Source organism: Somniosus microcephalus, chromosome 2 (assembly GCF_052327205.1).
Source record: "Somniosus microcephalus isolate GS21.2 chromosome 2, FLI_Smic_1.0, whole genome shotgun sequence".
Classification (NCBI taxonomy): Eukaryota; Metazoa; Chordata; class Chondrichthyes; order Squaliformes; family Somniosidae; genus Somniosus; species Somniosus microcephalus.
Genome location: NC_140988.1, coordinates 113,320,095 through 113,336,947, shown reverse-complemented (window position 1 = coordinate 113,336,947; position 16,853 = coordinate 113,320,095). Strand labels below are relative to the sequence as shown.

Sequence of the window (16,853 nt, the reverse complement as noted above, 5' to 3'; positions counted from 1 at the left end):
CCTGCTCTTTCAGTTTTCTGCACCAGACACCAGCTCCTTGTAGGGAGGATGGGCTGATAACCTACTCCCAGGCCTCTCTCGAAGTTGCTCTTGAGGCACATAACAGGGAAATGCCTGGCTATAGTGAAGTTCCTGGCCTCTGGTCAACTTCTCCCCATGAGAGTGCAGCTGAGATTGGGAGTTTACTCATTTTGTAACCAATACATTGTACCACACATATTAGCATTTGTTTTCAGTCGGACCATGATTCTCTTTGGTTTAGGAAGTGCGCACCTAATAGAGTCGTCAGATTGAATTACCTGTCGGTGATTCCACATAATGCCTTGGTTCTCACACGTTGCTATTGTCTTTGTGCATTTTATTATGCCTGCTCTGAATAATGTCCCTCCCTCTGGATTTTCCTAGAAGTTCCTGCCAACCATGTGTCATTCCACCCGCAGTACTTCATTCCAAAGTTCCTCTTTTTACACAGAACAAAAAATATAAGCCTCCCCAGAAGTGCTGCAGTCTCCACAGATGCAGTCATACGTTTCTGTCTCAGTCATTGCTGATAGTCCCCAGGAAACGGAGAAGAATGTTCACAACAATATTCTACTCATTCTGGGTGATGAACTGCATTTGGTTAGAGATATTGCTGGTAAGTTGCTTTATTGTTTTCTTTTTATTAGTTAATGTATTATTCAGAGGTTTTCATCGATTGTTTTTACAAACGTTCTGCTTTCTGGAATTGGGTGGATCACCGTGTTAGGGACTGTTCTGTTGCATCTGGAACCAACGTTCAAATACAGCCCAGACTATTAAAAGTCTCATTTCTCTGCTAGCTACTATATCAACATCATACTGACTCTGGCATTAACTGGTCCTGGGCAATTTTGGTTCCATTCCAGTTCCACTGGAGGCAATTTGCAGATTTTCCAGGAATGTTAATGTCCAAAAACTGCAAACTCATACAAAACAATCCCATCCTACAATGGAATAATACATACATGCAGGTTAGAACAATCTTTCAACAAAAATCATAATGTATGCATTGATATTCTGGAGTTGCGCTCGATTGCCTTTGGGACCAGGGAGTATTTTTAGAACTTTCCCTCAGGCAATTAAATAGTTGAGGTAGAGTCTATGGTCTGTGAAAAGAACAGAATCTCCTTTAATCTTTCTACACATTACTAAATAGGAACTGAACTGTACCATAACATGCTGTTTCGAAGTGCATTCATCTTCATTTATCATAACAAAATGAATTGAACGAACATGGGGTGCAAATTCATAAGAAGAAACCAGGTTTCATCCACAGCACAAAGTGGCTCATAGTTAAGGGATAGAGCGAGAATTATTCTGCAGAAATATGGGCAATGGGTGATAAAAATGGAAAAGTGTTCCATTCCCCAGCACTGATGCCCCAGAAAGTTCCATTTTTATAATTCCACTTTAATATTTTGCTCTTTATTCTTTCCAATCATAGGGTAAAAATTCCACTGTGGCTATTCTTAATAAATAGATTTAACACATTAATCAGGTAATGCCCTTGTTAAAATAGGTTATGCAATAGTTTTATATTTTTCTGTTGAATATGTATGTATGACAGAGGCTAAACAGGTTTCATTAAGGCAGTTTCCAAATACATTGTTGTATAGACTTCCATTGTGGTTAAAAAGTTCCTTGTTATTTTATACTTTTGGTTAGATGCAGGCTTGACTGTAACTTCTTCCCCCTTTGTAACAATAGGAGCCTAAAATTCTTGGCAGACTCATAAGGTAATACAAGAACATGATTAGGATGAAAATGAGCACTTTACATTAGAATAGTTATTTCATACCCTGTGCTGGAAGGGAAGAAAGAAAGAACTTTGCATTTAAATAGCACTTTGTCACATCTCTCAGCAATGCGCTTCATATACATTGGGCCGGATTTTATGGTAAAAGTAACAGTGAGGCTAACAGCGTTCACCATTATTAGCATGTAAATCGGATAGCAACTTCCAATGACCGCACATGCCCAGTTAAATGCATAAATCAGGAAGTTGCTGTCCGAAACGTCCTGCTCCTCCAAAAGCTGCGTGATTCCGGTATCTCATCATCTGACTCACCATTTAAGTACATTGAACTACGTGAAGTTGCTGTACTTAGCTCATAGATACGAACTAAACTCACCAGAAAAAGTTAGGGCTTGTTCATTCCAGTGTAAATATCCTTTTAATGGTGTGATAAGTCTTAATTATTGCCAAGCAACCTCTCTGGCACTGAAAATGCATAGAGTCTCATTCCTTCAGGTTTTAATTGTTGTTGGAGATTTAAAATATTTTTCTTTTAACTTTTTCTTTCTGTCTCTTTTTTTCTCACTCACTTAATCCAATATTTCTTTCCATCCCTTTATTTCACTTTCTGTACCTGATTTGACATTGAATTAAATATCTTAACTGACACTTTCTGGTTCATACTCTGTGCTGCTTATTAACGATTCCTCAATCTGATTGGATAAAGAGATACACTGGTGCTTCCCCTGTTCACACAGGTCTCAGATGCCTTGTAGAGGGCGCTGCACTTTTTGGACAGTTGGTTGAGAGGAACTTAGAGTGCAAAAGCCCATAGAAAGCCTATTGCTAAGTGAAAGTCTAACAACTAGCGCCGTTCGTTAGCCGCTGACCACAAAATCTGGCCCATGGAATTATTTTGAAGTTACCGTTGTTAATTGGGTGAATGTGGCAACCATCTTACACATAGCAGTCTCCCACAAACTGCAATGACACGAATGACCATTTCATCTGTTTTTGGTGATGTTATTACAAAATAAACAATGTCTGTGGTAGTTGTGACTCATCACAAATGAAATAAACACTGAAAGAAGTTATTTTTCAGCAGTCTTTGCGGAGATGACGATTAACCTGAAATCATGGCACTTCTGTTGTGTGACCCCCTAACCCATTCAAGAGTTGTGCCTGGATTGTGAATGCTATCAGCTTTCTGAATGTTTTACACAGATAGAATGCATGAACATTAAAGATAAAGGGTAGAATCCCCTCACACATACATACACACACACATTCACTATTACGTGTCCATTTGACTACAAATTGAGGGGAGGGGAAATTCCATTAAAAAAGTTTATTCTGCTTTTCCTGTTTTGCTTAGCTAAAACGTTGCCATCAGTGTTCCACACTTCTACTAAAAATCTAAACCTTTCAACAGAATTAAATATATAATACAATTGAAATTAATTTGTTGTTCTCATGAATGCTATGAACTGTGGTCTATAGTTCAGTAGATTTATCTAATTGCACTTCATCTCAAAATTCAAAGTGAGAGTGTTTTGACATTGTGTGGCATACAGGGGTTTAAACAGCAAATTTCATAAACTGAAGTATATTGAACTCATGTAACCATGGCAACATCAGCAAAACTCTTCACGGCCCACTGAGCCTGCGACATCTCTGACTCAATGCCACGTCAAAGCAGACTTGGAGTCCCTGCAGACCTTGCCTGTGGGAATGGCCATCTGTTTCCAGGCAGCCAAGTACTTCTAGAAACTTTTAGCAGATGGATTTTTAATTCTACTTGTCGGATCTTTTTTTTTCCACTGTAAATTTTCTCCCCTCCTCTCCTGAAGTTTCTGACTCATATTGGAGAAGTTCCACAGGCCCTTCGCCCAAGTGCCCTTCTTCATGATTCAGACTCAACCGTGAGTTTTAGCAGGCTATTCAACCTGGTGATCCTGGTCTCATCTAACATGAGTACTTTCCAGCAGATGTCATTAGATAGCAATCAGGAGCAGGAACCCTGTCCCCATCACCCCCCACCACCACACCCACTCCCCCCCCCTCCCCCACCACTCAGTGTAGTCTAAGGGACTTGTGGTTATTTGTATAGACCATTGCAACATCGCAGCTAAGATCAACTAACTGTTACACCTGGGATCTTCCACACTGGGCAATGCACTTACGAACTGAGCCATCAGCACAGCCTGCCAGACCGTTCTAATTATTCTGGGTCAAGCTGTGTTTGTAACTATCTATACATATAGACCACTTGAGCTGTTCTGATTGGTCCTTGAGCAAGGTGGTCAGGGTGGCAGAGGGATTCCTAGGCAACCACCTTCACCCTCCCCCACCATAGACATACCGCTGAATTTCCATTGGCATGGGGCAGGCAAGTGCCAAAGAAACACCCCAAGAGGGGTAGTCGGGCACTCCTATCATGATGCAAGGTGAGTTAAATAACAAATCCCAGAAAGTTAACCTCCGTCCCAAAGGTTCTACTTCCCGAGTGACTTTGTTGTGGATTTTCCTGTGATAATTGGTTGTTACAGCTAGGGTGGTAAAAAGTGAAAAAAAGCAGAATTGGAAAAAAAAACTTGTTAATGCCTTGCTTTGTTTTCAAGCTGGAATCTAGTGTTCATTCTCTTGTTTTGTCTATTTTCTTAATGTAGGTCCCAGTGACTGGGCAGTCAACTGTTGGTGATGGAGGCCAAGAAGTTTCAAATTCTCTTCAGAAGTATTTAGTGGCTGGTCTTGTCCTACTGGTTATAATACTGTTAGTGTGTGTTGCAGCAATCTTTGGAGTAACTCTCATCTACTTTAAACTCAGTCAGGTATTCTTTACTTTATAAAACAAAAACACTTAAGATAAAATAAAGGTTTGCTTTTCTCTTCTATTGTTGTAGGAAGGAACATTAGGAACACAAGTAGGCCATTCAACCTCTCAGACCTGCTTCGCCATTCAATTAGATCATGGTTGATCTGCACCTTAGCTCCATATCTCTCGATACCCTTACCTAACAAAAACCTAGCAATCTCAGTCTTGGAAACTCCAATTGACCCAGCATTCATGGCCTTTTGGGGAAGAGATTCCAGATTACCATTACCCTTTGTGAGAAATAATGTTTCCTGATTTCATTCCTTTTTTATGCTTTATGGGCATAAACAAGTATAAAGGACCTCAATATGTGAATTTGCACAAATCCAATTTAACTTTGCACCGTTACTGTGACAATTTTTTTAAAATTTGGAATTGCCAGGACAGGGAGGGGACCTGGGTAACCATCTCCGCTCCCCGATGAGCAGGCATGTAGCTGAATTTCTACTGGATGGGGCACCAAAGCAGCGCCCCTGTGGCACTTCCACCTGCTGCCCCATGCAAATGAGGAGCTGTCCCACTGACCCCACAAATTCTGGCAGGGGTCAGTGTTGGAGGGAACCAGTAGGCAGCTGCTAGCATCATCGCCTGTGGAATGACGGGGCCCTGATGTTTACTCAAGATGGAGGATGTCCCATCTGTTTGATGATGTTTGTCACATATTGGTATGGTTTGTTCAGCTTCAGGTTCCTCCAATGTGCCAGCAACTATGGGGGTCTTTTTTGTCTACGTCACCTGGGCGGTAACCTGATAAATTGGATCATCCGCCCCTTGTAAAACCCGTTTGATTTTCATTCCATTGATTTAATTGGGATGAAATCGGGTGGGTTCCACATTAGGCAAGTGATCCCGTCCACCAGATTACTGCCCAGACAGTGAAGGTGAAAATTACTTTTATATCTTCAATGAACAAATCAATTGCAATGACATTCACTGGTGGGTTCTTCAAATGTTGCAACAACAATGCATATAGTCATTAAAAATATATATATTTGATTTGCTTCAAAATGTCCAGTAAAGTTAATAGTAGGTGGAATCTGACATTTTTTCTGCTTTGATACATCAGTCAATAATTACCTAAATATAAGCAATTCAAAACAAATGAAAATATTCAAGAGGAACTCTCTGGGTAAATTCTCCCGGAGGCATTGCATTGAGACTAGGATGGTTCTAGGTTCAATCCCGAGTCTGTGCTGACTTTGCTGATCTCCATGGTGGAGATACTACAATTTGTTTCAGTGTACCTGCAACTGGACAGCTAGCGAGGGCAGGATTGAGCTCGGCTATGATATCTCCTACAATCCACACTCACTGCTTAGGTTCCCATATGAAGAAAGACCACTTAGATAAGTTACGAGGGGTTCCTGGAGCCAAAAGTCAGAATGACTTGATTGAGAGATAGAAAAGAGAAAAGGGGAAAATGAACAGGAGAATTATCAAGATCAGGGAACTGTGTTAGTTTTGTTTTTAAGTAAAGCATTGATGTCTTTTTAAATTGCCTTCTGAAAATGTTTATGTGCTCTTGTCACAAATGATGTCCCTTTTCTACTGTTTAATGTCTAATAAGCTAACCCCTCCCATATAGAGTGCAAACAATTACACTTTTTGTTTCAGATCAGGAAAATGTTGTCAGAAAAAGATGAGGAGACATATGCACAGATTGGCACTAACCTGGCTCACTTTACACAAGTGAGGAAAGACCAGGACTTAACCAATACTAACGGGAATGTGAAAGGAAACAACAGCGTCGGGCAAGTGGAAATTGGCAATGAATGTGACACAGAAGAGAGGTCAAGCAGGTGTTCTTATCTCAAGCTTCCTGATGGAACAGTTCAAGCCACCTCATTTCAGTCTCCTAAGGAAGCAAAACTTGACATGGAGTCAACAAAAGATTCCCATGCTAATGGATTGAGAGGGAATAGCCAGGTGATAGAGAATATCCCTAAATATTCCTCACCACCATCTTACAACAACGCTACCAGGAACAGTTCGCGAAATGCTGTGACACGAATGGAAAAAGCAAATGGGAACTGTGAAAGTGTAACTCAGAAAGAGTTGGATAATTCCCAGGGCAATGTGCTTCAACAATCAACAGAGTTGAGAACTTTCAGCCATGCTGCAAACAGTGGCGCTGTCATTACCCAAACTAACAAGAAAACTGCAAAAAAGCCTAAAACTGAACCAGAACATTTGGCGGCAAACCTCCCAGAGTGTTCTTCTCCCGACTCAAGTATTTATGCAATTTATGATGTGCCACGGCCTTGCTTATGTTCCTCGATGTGCCATGGTGTAATCTGGCCTACATCAACTTCAACTTTCCAGCATAACACTCTGAAGCGTTCTTTAAGTGAAATAGGCCCTTCTGCCTTTGAACTACCACTCGAAATGCTTCAGGATAACAAGTATGCAGTGCCTAGACCTGTGACTTTTCCAAGCCATGAAAACTATGAAACTGATTTTAAGAATCTGGAGAAATCTTCATCCAAGGACTCTGGCGTGCTTTCATCTGTGGATTCCCAGTTGCTAGATTTGATCCCTGAGGGAAATGAATCTCATCTTGACTCAAAAAGTAATCTTGAAAGCAAACAAAGACAAGTAGCTGACAAGGAATCCGCTGGAGAAAAAAGTCTATTTATTTAATGTAATTGTAAAGTAGGAGTCCTGAACCTACATAAAATGAATAACCTGACTTTAAAATTCAAAAGAAGGAATTGCCTTATGCACTTTCTTAAGGCACTAATGACAGCAAGTTGTGGACATATATCACCAATCCACAAGTATGGTACCTCATTTGCACAAGTAACTTATTACTGGTGATAAGTTCAGCCATCCAGTGTTAATTAAGTGAAAGCATGCTAACTTACCAACTTTTCTCAATAAGAGCGGTCTATAGCAAACAGTCCATGCAACTGCAGCAAATAACTTCTAGCCCCTAAATTACAGGAATGAATGGCACATTGGGAGAGAACTCTATCCATTGGTCCAACAATTTATAAAAAGATCTAGAGCATGCAATGAAATAGCAAAAAACTTCTTTTGGAACAAAATAGCTGGATAAGTTAAGACTTTACAATCTACCGCTTTATTTATATTGTGTCATTTACTGTGTATAAATATCAATTATACATAATTGATCTAAAGATCATGTTGCATGGCATGCTACAACACTTCTGGCCAAAAGAAGTCAAGGTCTTGGAGAGGATACAGAGATTTACCAGAACAATACCAGGGATGAGAGAATTCAATTATGTGGCGAGATTAGAGAAGCTGGGATTGTTCTCCTTAGAGCAGAGAAGGTTAAGGGGAGGTTTAATAGAGGTGGTCATAATTCTGAAGGGTTTTGATAGAGTAGGTAGGGAGAAACTGTTTCCACTGGCAGGATGGCTGGTAACTGGAAGACACAGATATAAGATCATTGGGGAAAAAAGCCAGTGGGAGAATTGTTTTTACATAGTGAGTTCTTAAGATCTGAAAGGGTGGTGGAGCCGCCCTGACCTTGACAGCTGCATACTGCCTGACTCTTTACTGCTTGCTAGTAGTTGAGACGAATAGTACAGATGCATTTAAAGTGGAAACTAGATGAACACGAGAAGGAAAAGGAATAGAAGGATATGCTGATAGGGTTAGATGAAGTAGGGTGGGAGGAGACTCATGTGGCACATAAACACCAGCATGAACCTGTAGGGCTGAATGGCCTGTTTCTGTGCTGTAGATTCTATGTAATTCTATGTAAATCAGATTTGACACTGCACTGGGTTTGCACTCTATGCAGTGTCAAACCACAGTGGTGCATGACTGCCGTCTCCAGAGAGCCTTGTCCCGATTTATTCTGAAGCCAGGTAAGACCCTAACTCTAGAATTACACAGCCAGTTTATCACCGGTGCAAAGCTGAAATCACTTTGCACGACACTAAACTTGCAGTGTAAAAGCATTCTAAAATGCTTGAAAAGATGCTACGTGTGGACAAGCATTAAAGCTCAGTGCAGGTGTAATATTCGTGCAGCTATGCAGTCTACCTCAAACACGTTTCTCACTGGGAGAAGCACAATCTGCCTCAGTCTCACTCTTGACCATCGGCTCGTGATCTCTATTGGAACGTGTGAGTATGTGGATGTTGGAAAAGGATGGGATCAGGTTCAGCAGCGATATTCCTCACTTGTTTTTTTTTAAATTGAGGGTTCTATGTGAGGGGTCAAGATCTATAGTACCGATGCCACCAAGGCTGAAAAGGGTAGGATAAAAGACATGGCCTAGAAATTCGGTACAGCCGCGTTTGGGGCGCTAGTCCTGGCGATGCGCAAAGTTTAGCGCCAGGCGCAATTTAGCGCCACCTAGCGCGATATTGGGTTGCAGCGCCCCTAAAGGTGATTGCGGCGCTAAATCAGGCGCTGCATGCTACTCTTAAGGCACTAACCCGGTGGCGCAACCCAATTTCGCGGCGGCGGGGTGCAGCGAGGGTGCTGTCAATAATCACTTTCCCTGAAACACACTGGCGCCAGCCAGCTCTTAAAGGGGCAGGTCAATTGGCATCACCAGACACACTCACTGCCTTGTAGGCCTTCAAAGCGGTGGGAGCCTACCTGTGGCGCACCAGCCTAGCAAGACATGGAAAGGGTGAGGCAGAGGGCAGAACGCCTCACTGATGGGGCATTGGATGCTTTGGTTGGCGCATTGGAATCAAGGCCAAGGAAGATGGTTGGAATGTGATTTATGTTTTGGACAGTCTCCCGGGTGTGAGAGGCAGTTATGTGTCAGTGTATTAGTTTTGCTTTCTGTTGCCATAGCTTTCTCATGTTTGAAGGAACCACATTTTGTGTAATGAAACACTTTCTTCATTTACAATGGCCATGCCTTCTATTTACATGCATCTTGCCCTTCACAGGCTTGGGGGTATCAGACCGGTTCCATTCCTGTTCTTGGAACAGCAGCAAGCATTCCGTGATCTACTTCTGATCAGCCTCTGACGCGCAGCCTGAGAAGAGCCGCTCGCGTAGAAGTTCAGGCCAGCAGGCATCTTCTCAGCCACCAACAGAGATATCCTGCACCTTATCTGAGGCTGCAGATCTGGCCGAAGCAGCTGGCACAGCTCAGTCACCACCTCCTTTCTAAATCGCAGCCTTCTGACACACTGCTCCTCTGGCATGTTCACGTAGGAAAACTGCTGTCGGAAAACCCTGCCAGCGTAAGGTCTGCTGTGGCGACGTCTGTTGGCCCTCCTCCGTCTGGCCATGCCCGCCCCCCCTCTCCCAGCGTCTCAGTGCCCTTTCCAGATGATTCAGCAGCAGGACGTTCCCCTCCAATGCAGCCCCCATAATAAGTGCCCACAGGAAGGTTCCCCATTATCAAGGCTCACCAACAGCAAGGTGATGGTCAGAAGGCTGAAGATCGTCTGCCTGCGCTGGCTCAGTGGTCAAATGGCTCTCAGTGTGCAGCTCAGCAACTCTTTGTAGCTCTCGAGGAAGTTGTGCTCCAAAAATGGCTGCCGCTTTTAAACCACACCTTTAAGTAACGCTCCTCCAGCCCGAGAGCGACTTGGTAAGGTCCAGGTAAGCTGTCACTATTAGCGCCAGGCGCTACGGAGGGGGGCGCCACTGAATTTCCAGTCCGGGGCGCCCAAAAGGCATTGCACACTCAAATGACGCCATAATCAGCCTGCGCCCATGAGCGGGTGCTAAGATTTAGCACCGGTGCTAAATGCATGCTCAATATGGGGCAAGGCGCTAGGCGCCTTGCGCCCGCCCGGATATTGGCTAGCGCCCCACTTCTCGGTCTCTTTAGGCGTTAATCGGTGGCGCTAACAACCGAATTTCTCCCCCTTAGTAACTCAAGTAGTGATTAAGTTGAATAGACAAATAACTCGCTAGCCGTAAAAATCCTCAGGCATACTTTGCTGGCAAAAGTGCAGCATAACGAATGCAAGTGACCTCTATTCTGACCCCACTGGAGTGTTTTGCGATCAGGGGAGATTATGTAAGTTAAATGGCAGTGGTGGGCACTTGCATCACTATGGACACATCTTGAGTGCCTGTCTGAGGGGAGTGGGGTGATGGGAGCAGTAAAGTGGAGCTAGCTATTTAACTGTCCCATTATAAGGGGGCTGAGAAGCATAAAGCTGCCAGGATTTGTAGAGGGTCCAGGCCACGACCCAATCCTGAACTGTTAGGTGGAGCCCCTCTCTATGCCAGATTCATCCCGTCATTCAGCATTAGCGAGGCCACGGCTGAGGAAATTCCTGGTAAGGTAATTCCTTTCCCTGGCCCTGCCACATCTGACATCACGGGCCATGTTTATGATAGACAGAGGCTCCACCCTAAACAGGGAGCTGATAGAAACTCACAGCGTGTGCCAGCACTCCTGGCCAACATACATAGAAAGTGCAGAACTGGGCCCATGGAAATTTTGGGTCTAGGTTCGGACTAGAGAGGCTTGGACATCAGGAGAGGCATGGACACTGGGAGAGGATTGTACATTGGGAGAGGGTCAGACATCGGGTGGATTGGGGTCAGGTTTACCATTTTTATTTATTTTTAACCCTCTGCCCGTCCTTGGGGTTAAAATTGCCCCCCAGAGCATCTTTGACCTGTGTGAACAGAGAAAGCAACTGTGTATCTCTTTAACCAATCAGATTGAAGGATTGTGAAATTAACAGCGCAAGGACTGAGAAGAAAGTGTAAACTAGAGTGGACGAATTCAATGCTAAATCAAGTACAGAAAGAGAAATAAAGGGAGGAAAAGATAGTGAGAGAGAAAAAAGAGACAGAAAGGAAAAGTTAAAAAAAACCTTTAATTTTAAATTTGACATTTTTAAGATCGCCAATAACAATTAAAACTTGAAGGAATGAGAGTCCACACTTGTAATAGTTACTTTTCAGTGCCAGAGAGGTTGATTGGCAGTAATTAACAGTTATCACATCGTTAAAACAGTACTTAGACTGGAATGGACAAGACTTAACTTTCTGTGGTGAGTTTAGTTTTTATCTACTGCGCAACTTCACGCTATTCAATGCATTTCAATAGCGAGCCAGACAGCGAGATGCCATTTTTGGGAAGCTAAAGGAGGAGCAGCGCAACTGGGATGGCAACTTTTGGATTTTGAGTCTAACCATGCATCTGCCCCTTGCCTGAATGTTGCTGTACCATTTGCGCATAAATAACGGTGAGCGCCATTAGTGTCACCATTATTTTGACAGGAAATTCTGGCCCATTGTTACAGTGTAGATAGGTCTCAGTGGTAGTACACTGGCCTCTGTATCAGAAGATCGTGGGTTCAAACCAATGTCCCCTTTAAGCTGCGCGGCCGTACAGCGCTCCAGGGGTCCCACGCAGCTGGCTTGCCAGCTTCTAAATAGAAAAACTGTACATGCACGGTATTTTGAATGGGCCGCACAGCCCGTTAAAGGGGCCACGTGGCCCCCCAAAAAATTATAGGGAACATTGGTTCAAACCATACTTCAGGACTTGAGCACATAATCTAGACTGCGGCCTCAGTGCAGTACTGAAGGAGTGCTGGAAGTGCCATCTTTAGGATGAGACATTAAACCTGCCCTCTTAGGTAGATGTAAAAGATCCCATTGTACTATTTAAAAAGAGCAAGGGAGTTCTCCCCAGTGTCCTGGCCAATATTTATCCCTCAACCAACTTCACTAAAAATAGATTATCTGGTAATTTATTTCATTGCTGAGTACAAATTGGCCACCATGTTTGCTACATTACTACAGTGACTTCACTTCAAAAGTACTTCATTGGTTTGTGACATCCTGAGGTCATGAAAGGCTCTATACAAATGCAGGTTCTTTCTCTCTTTAGACAGGTTTCAAAACAAGCTTTAGTAGTGATGGAAACTACTTTACAGTTTATTTTTACTGTGTAAAAATTGAAATATAATTCATTCACTTTGGTTTATGGAAGACATGTAAAATTGTTAATTTTTATTATTTCTGCATCTAGACCATTTTTTTCCAATATAGATATCCTGCTTCCATTTCAAAATATATATACATTTTCAATTGCTGCTCTATGACCAGTGCTTCCTATCCTCTGTCAAGCACTATCACTATCTGGAGTGTTCTGGCACATGTTGTGCTCTTTTATTCTCTGGATCCCGCTATTATGAAATTTATACGTATAAAAGGTAACTTGGCTGCTGCCAGATACATTGCAAATAATTGTAACCTAGTGTAAAACATGCAATTAAAAAATCAAGCATTCCATAATTTTCCGTTGCTTCACTTCTTTGTTTGTTTTCCACAGCATTTCCAGGAGCGTGCATTTAAACAATGTGAACCACAATAACGCTTGAGCCATTGCATTTGAAGAAGAGCAGAGGGCATCTCCAGTGTCCTGGCCAACAGTCCTCCCATCAAAAATGTATTAATTGCTGATTTGTGGACCTTTCTGTGTGAAAATGGCTGCTGACTCTCTTTGATCAGCTCATACTTGTTCAGGTGCTCTGCCACTCTGTCCCTGATGATATTCCCATCCTTGTTTTGAAATCCTTCCATGGCCTCGCCTCACCCTATACCTGTAATGTCCTCCAGCCCTACAACCCTCTGAAATTTCTGCACTCCTCCAATTCTGGACTCTTGTGCATCCCCGATTTTCATCGCTCCACCATTGGTGGCCATGTTTCAGCTACCTAGGCCCTAAGCTCTAGAATTCCCTCCCTAAGCCTCTCCACCTCTCTACCTCTCCCTCCTCCTTTAAGACACTCCTTAAAATCATCCTCTTTGACCAAGCTTTTCGTCATCTGTCCTAATATCTCCTTACGTGACTCGATGTCAAATTTTATTAGATAACGTTCCTGTGAAGTTATTTGGGATGTTTTACTCCATCAAAGATGCTATATAAATGCAAGTTGTTGCTGTCGCCTGTGGTTATTGGGCTTCTCCCTCCCTCCTTACTTAAGTAATTGAGTGGCATTCACAATTTTGCCATCCAAAGAAGCAATTTCTGAATCTAGAGAGCTTTGGAAAATTATGACTGATGCATCTGCAATTTCCTCACCTATTTCTTTTAATACTCTGGGGTGGAAAGCATCAGGTTCTGGTGAATTGTCTAGCTTAAGTCCCATTATTTTCTCCATTGCCATTTTTAACTTATATTTAATTCACTAAGTTTGATCATGACTTCCTCTCACTTGGTCTATTGTTTTGGCTCTAATGTAGTTCACCATTTTATTGACTTTGCTGATTGCTGCTCTGCATTTGTTGGACATTTTTAGTGTTGAGTCTGCTGAGACTCCCAAATTTCTTTCAACTTTTACCGTAGCCATTTTAATACAATTGAGGGAGTACATGTGTCACCCCAGTATTCCTTCCTATGTGCAATGCGTTACAATTGTCTGCAGTGAATTTCATCTTCCATTGTTCAGCCGACTTATATTTCATTTCGCTCATTCAGTAATTTCTGGGCCACCTCCCTTGTTCGACTCCACTGCCCGTCCAAGTTTGGTACCATCTGCTTTACATTGAGTTTTTGAATCCAAGGCCGGGATTTTCCTTACCTCAGTGGTGCAGGTGCGTGCGGACCACATGTTGGGTTGAAACTGTGTTGTTATTCTCATCCCGCTCCTCAGAGCAACTTTCAGTTAATGGAACCTATTAAGGCATGCCTGCACATTTCCCAGCCCTATTAATGCGGGTCTGGTGACGTCTTCGATGACTCTTTTCCAGCGGGGATATTTAAAGCAGCCTTGGCCACATTGCATGTAAAGGTTCAACTAGGAATGTTCAGGGAGGATATATTACGTTCTGGTTATTGCTCAGACTTGCAAAGATGTCAGAGGACTGCACCCAGGTTTTCAGATGACTCCCTACATATTCTTGTGGAGGGAGTCAGAGCACACAGGGAGGTCCTTTTCACCGCTGATGGGTGGAAGAGACCTCCCCAGGAGACAAAAAAAGCCTGGCTCCAAATTGCAGAGGAGGTCAACAGCAGGGATGTGGTGAGGGGGATCTGGGTGCAGTGCCAGAAGCGCTTCAATGAGCTCATGAGATCAGGAAAAGTGAGTGCAAAGCCACACTCACCTTCATCCTACTGTGCCTGTCACCACATCCCCATCACTCTGCCTTCCCAAGCCTACTCCTGCACATCCTTACTCACAGCAACATACCTTGCCCTCCATCATTGGCCACGTTGACCCCAGCAGAGGAGGTCGCCCTGGAGGTGTCAGGAGTTGCAGAGCAGCTGGTGGTGAGAGACGGAGAGAGGACATCTCAGTAACCTGGTGACAGAATTACATCTCATACAGCCACATGGCATACAACACTCACTTATAGGGGACTGATGTCAGCAGTCAGTGAATGGTCATCATGTGCATAATGGAATCGTAACCCATTCTTAATATAACATTTCTAAATCATCTCTACTTTCCCACAGGTCCATCAAGAGCACCCTCACCCTGAACTGTCCAACTGGTAAAGGAAGACGACTCCTCAGAGGAGCCTCCAGCCTCTGAGGGTGCACCGTCACCAGACTCAAGCGCACCCAGCATCAGTGCAGCTACGCACACATCAGTGGGTCCTATGCAGTAGACTTTGGCGGGGCCATCACAGGCTCCAAAACCCAGAGGACGTCCACCAAAAGTGTCCACGCCATCACAGCAGGCTGCCTCTACCTCTGCTGAAGTCACAGGGGTTGCACCTCGTAGAAGCATGCGTAAACAAAAACTGACACAGAAGTAGATGCACAAGGGTTAGCACATGGGTGTTTAAAGGAATGTGATTGTTAAGGTTCCGTTAATGTTATGACACATATTAAACTATTCATTTTCACCACTTTCCGGTCATGGCCATTCTTGTATGCTACTTTGGAAGTGGCTTAGTGAGTTGGAGTGAATGTTGACACATAACGTTACCTACAGCACTGGGGGTTAGTGCGAAAGCAATAGCTTGGTTATTGCAGGGATGCTTTATGGTGTTGTTGTGGGGGGGGTGGGGACTGGCACAGCATGTGGCAGCCATATGGGTGTAAGGCAGGGAGTTAAGTAAATCTGTCCATCACGGGGAGCAATGTGCTCAGGTGCTGGTGGCATCTGGAATTTAGGTTCCTGCTCCTCGCCTTCCAGCTGATGCTCCTCCTCCTCTGAAGAGGTATCTTCAGCATGCCTATCATTTGCCTATCGTTTGCTCTACGACACATCTGGTGGGCATGTGGCTTTCATTATAGCTCCTGGGCCTCATTACTTGGCCTCCCCAATGGTGTCATGAGCCACGTTTTCAGTGGATAGCCCTTGTCTCCAAGCAGCCAGCTGGTAAGTCTGTTTGGAGGTGTGAAGAGGTTAGGGAGGGTGGACTGTCATATCCTGAATGAATCATGACAGCTGCCAGGGAATCTGGCGCACACATGGATAATCATCTTCCTATGGTTGCAGACGAGCTTCACATTGAGGGAGTGGAAGCCCTTGCAGTTCACAAACACTCCAGGGTGATGATGGCCACATGTGTGCAGTCGATGACACCTTGCACCTGTGAGAAGCCAGCCAGAGCGGCAAAGTCGAGCACCCACTCAGTAACACTGGCCTCATCAGTGGCAAAGTTGATATAATTGGCTGACTTGTCAAGCATGGCACTAGTCACCTGTGTGATGCATCTGTAGGTGGCCAACTGTGAGATGCCACAAATGTCTGCTGCAGAACTCTGAAAGGAGCCTGAGGCGAAGAAGTTGAGGGCGATGGCGACTTTGACAGCCACTGGTAAGGCATGTCCACCAGCTCCTCTGGGCTGCAGGTCTTGCTGCAACAAGCTGCAAATGTTTGCAATGACCTGGCGCGATAGCCTGAGCCTCCTTTGGCACTGCTGCTCAGTCATGTTGAGGAAGCTCATCCTCTGCATGTATACCCTGTGTTGGGGGTATAGCCTCCAGTGCAGTTTAGCCCTGTGCTGACGCCCTCTGTCCTGTGCAGCATCAGATCGTTGAGAAGGTTGCTGTTGTTGTTGCTGTTGCTGCTGCTGCTGGTGTTGGGGTTCTTCCTGGTCCGATTCTGAGGACCAAGGTTACACAGTGTAAGCAGAACCCATGCTGATATAATAGATGGCAGGTCAAGTAGAGATCAATGTTGTGATAGTTAGTAGCTATGAGGTGAGAGTGGCTTCCGAGATTGCAGGAAAGACTTGCCATCTCTAGGCACCTAAATCTGTGCTCAAAATGGAGTGAGCAAGAGCCTTTCCCTTAGGCAAGTAAGCAGGTGTCATGTGGGAGTATTTATTGGGATTTCCATGCTC

At 43.9% G+C, this 16,853-nt stretch overlaps 1 protein-coding gene across 1 annotated transcript; it reads left to right on the top strand.

Moving 5' to 3' along the window:
• Positions 1-489: 489 nt before the first annotated feature.
• Positions 490-15,399, top strand: LOC147122901 (uncharacterized). Its single transcript, XM_085962018.1, has 3 exons — positions 490-637; positions 4,426-4,587; positions 6,246-15,399. Exons 1-3 carry the CDS (start codon positions 575-577, stop codon positions 7,269-7,271), a joined length of 1,251 nt encoding a protein of 416 aa, XP_085818144.1. The 5' UTR covers positions 490-574; the 3' UTR covers positions 7,272-15,399.
• Positions 15,400-16,853: the final 1,454 nt, after the last annotated feature.

Bases quoted from the DNA above. Each gene is read 5' to 3' on its own strand.
- LOC147122901 (XM_085962018.1), top strand. From the start codon at position 575: ATGTTCACAACAATATTCTACTCATTCTGGGTGATGAACTGCATTTGG. The intron at 638-4,425 runs GTAAGTTGCTTT...TTCTTAATGTAG, and splicing joins TTTGGTTAGAGATATTGCTG to GTCCCAGTGACTGGGCAGTC. The intron at 4,588-6,245 runs GTATTCTTTACT...TTTTTGTTTCAG, and splicing joins TCTACTTTAAACTCAGTCAG to ATCAGGAAAATGTTGTCAGA.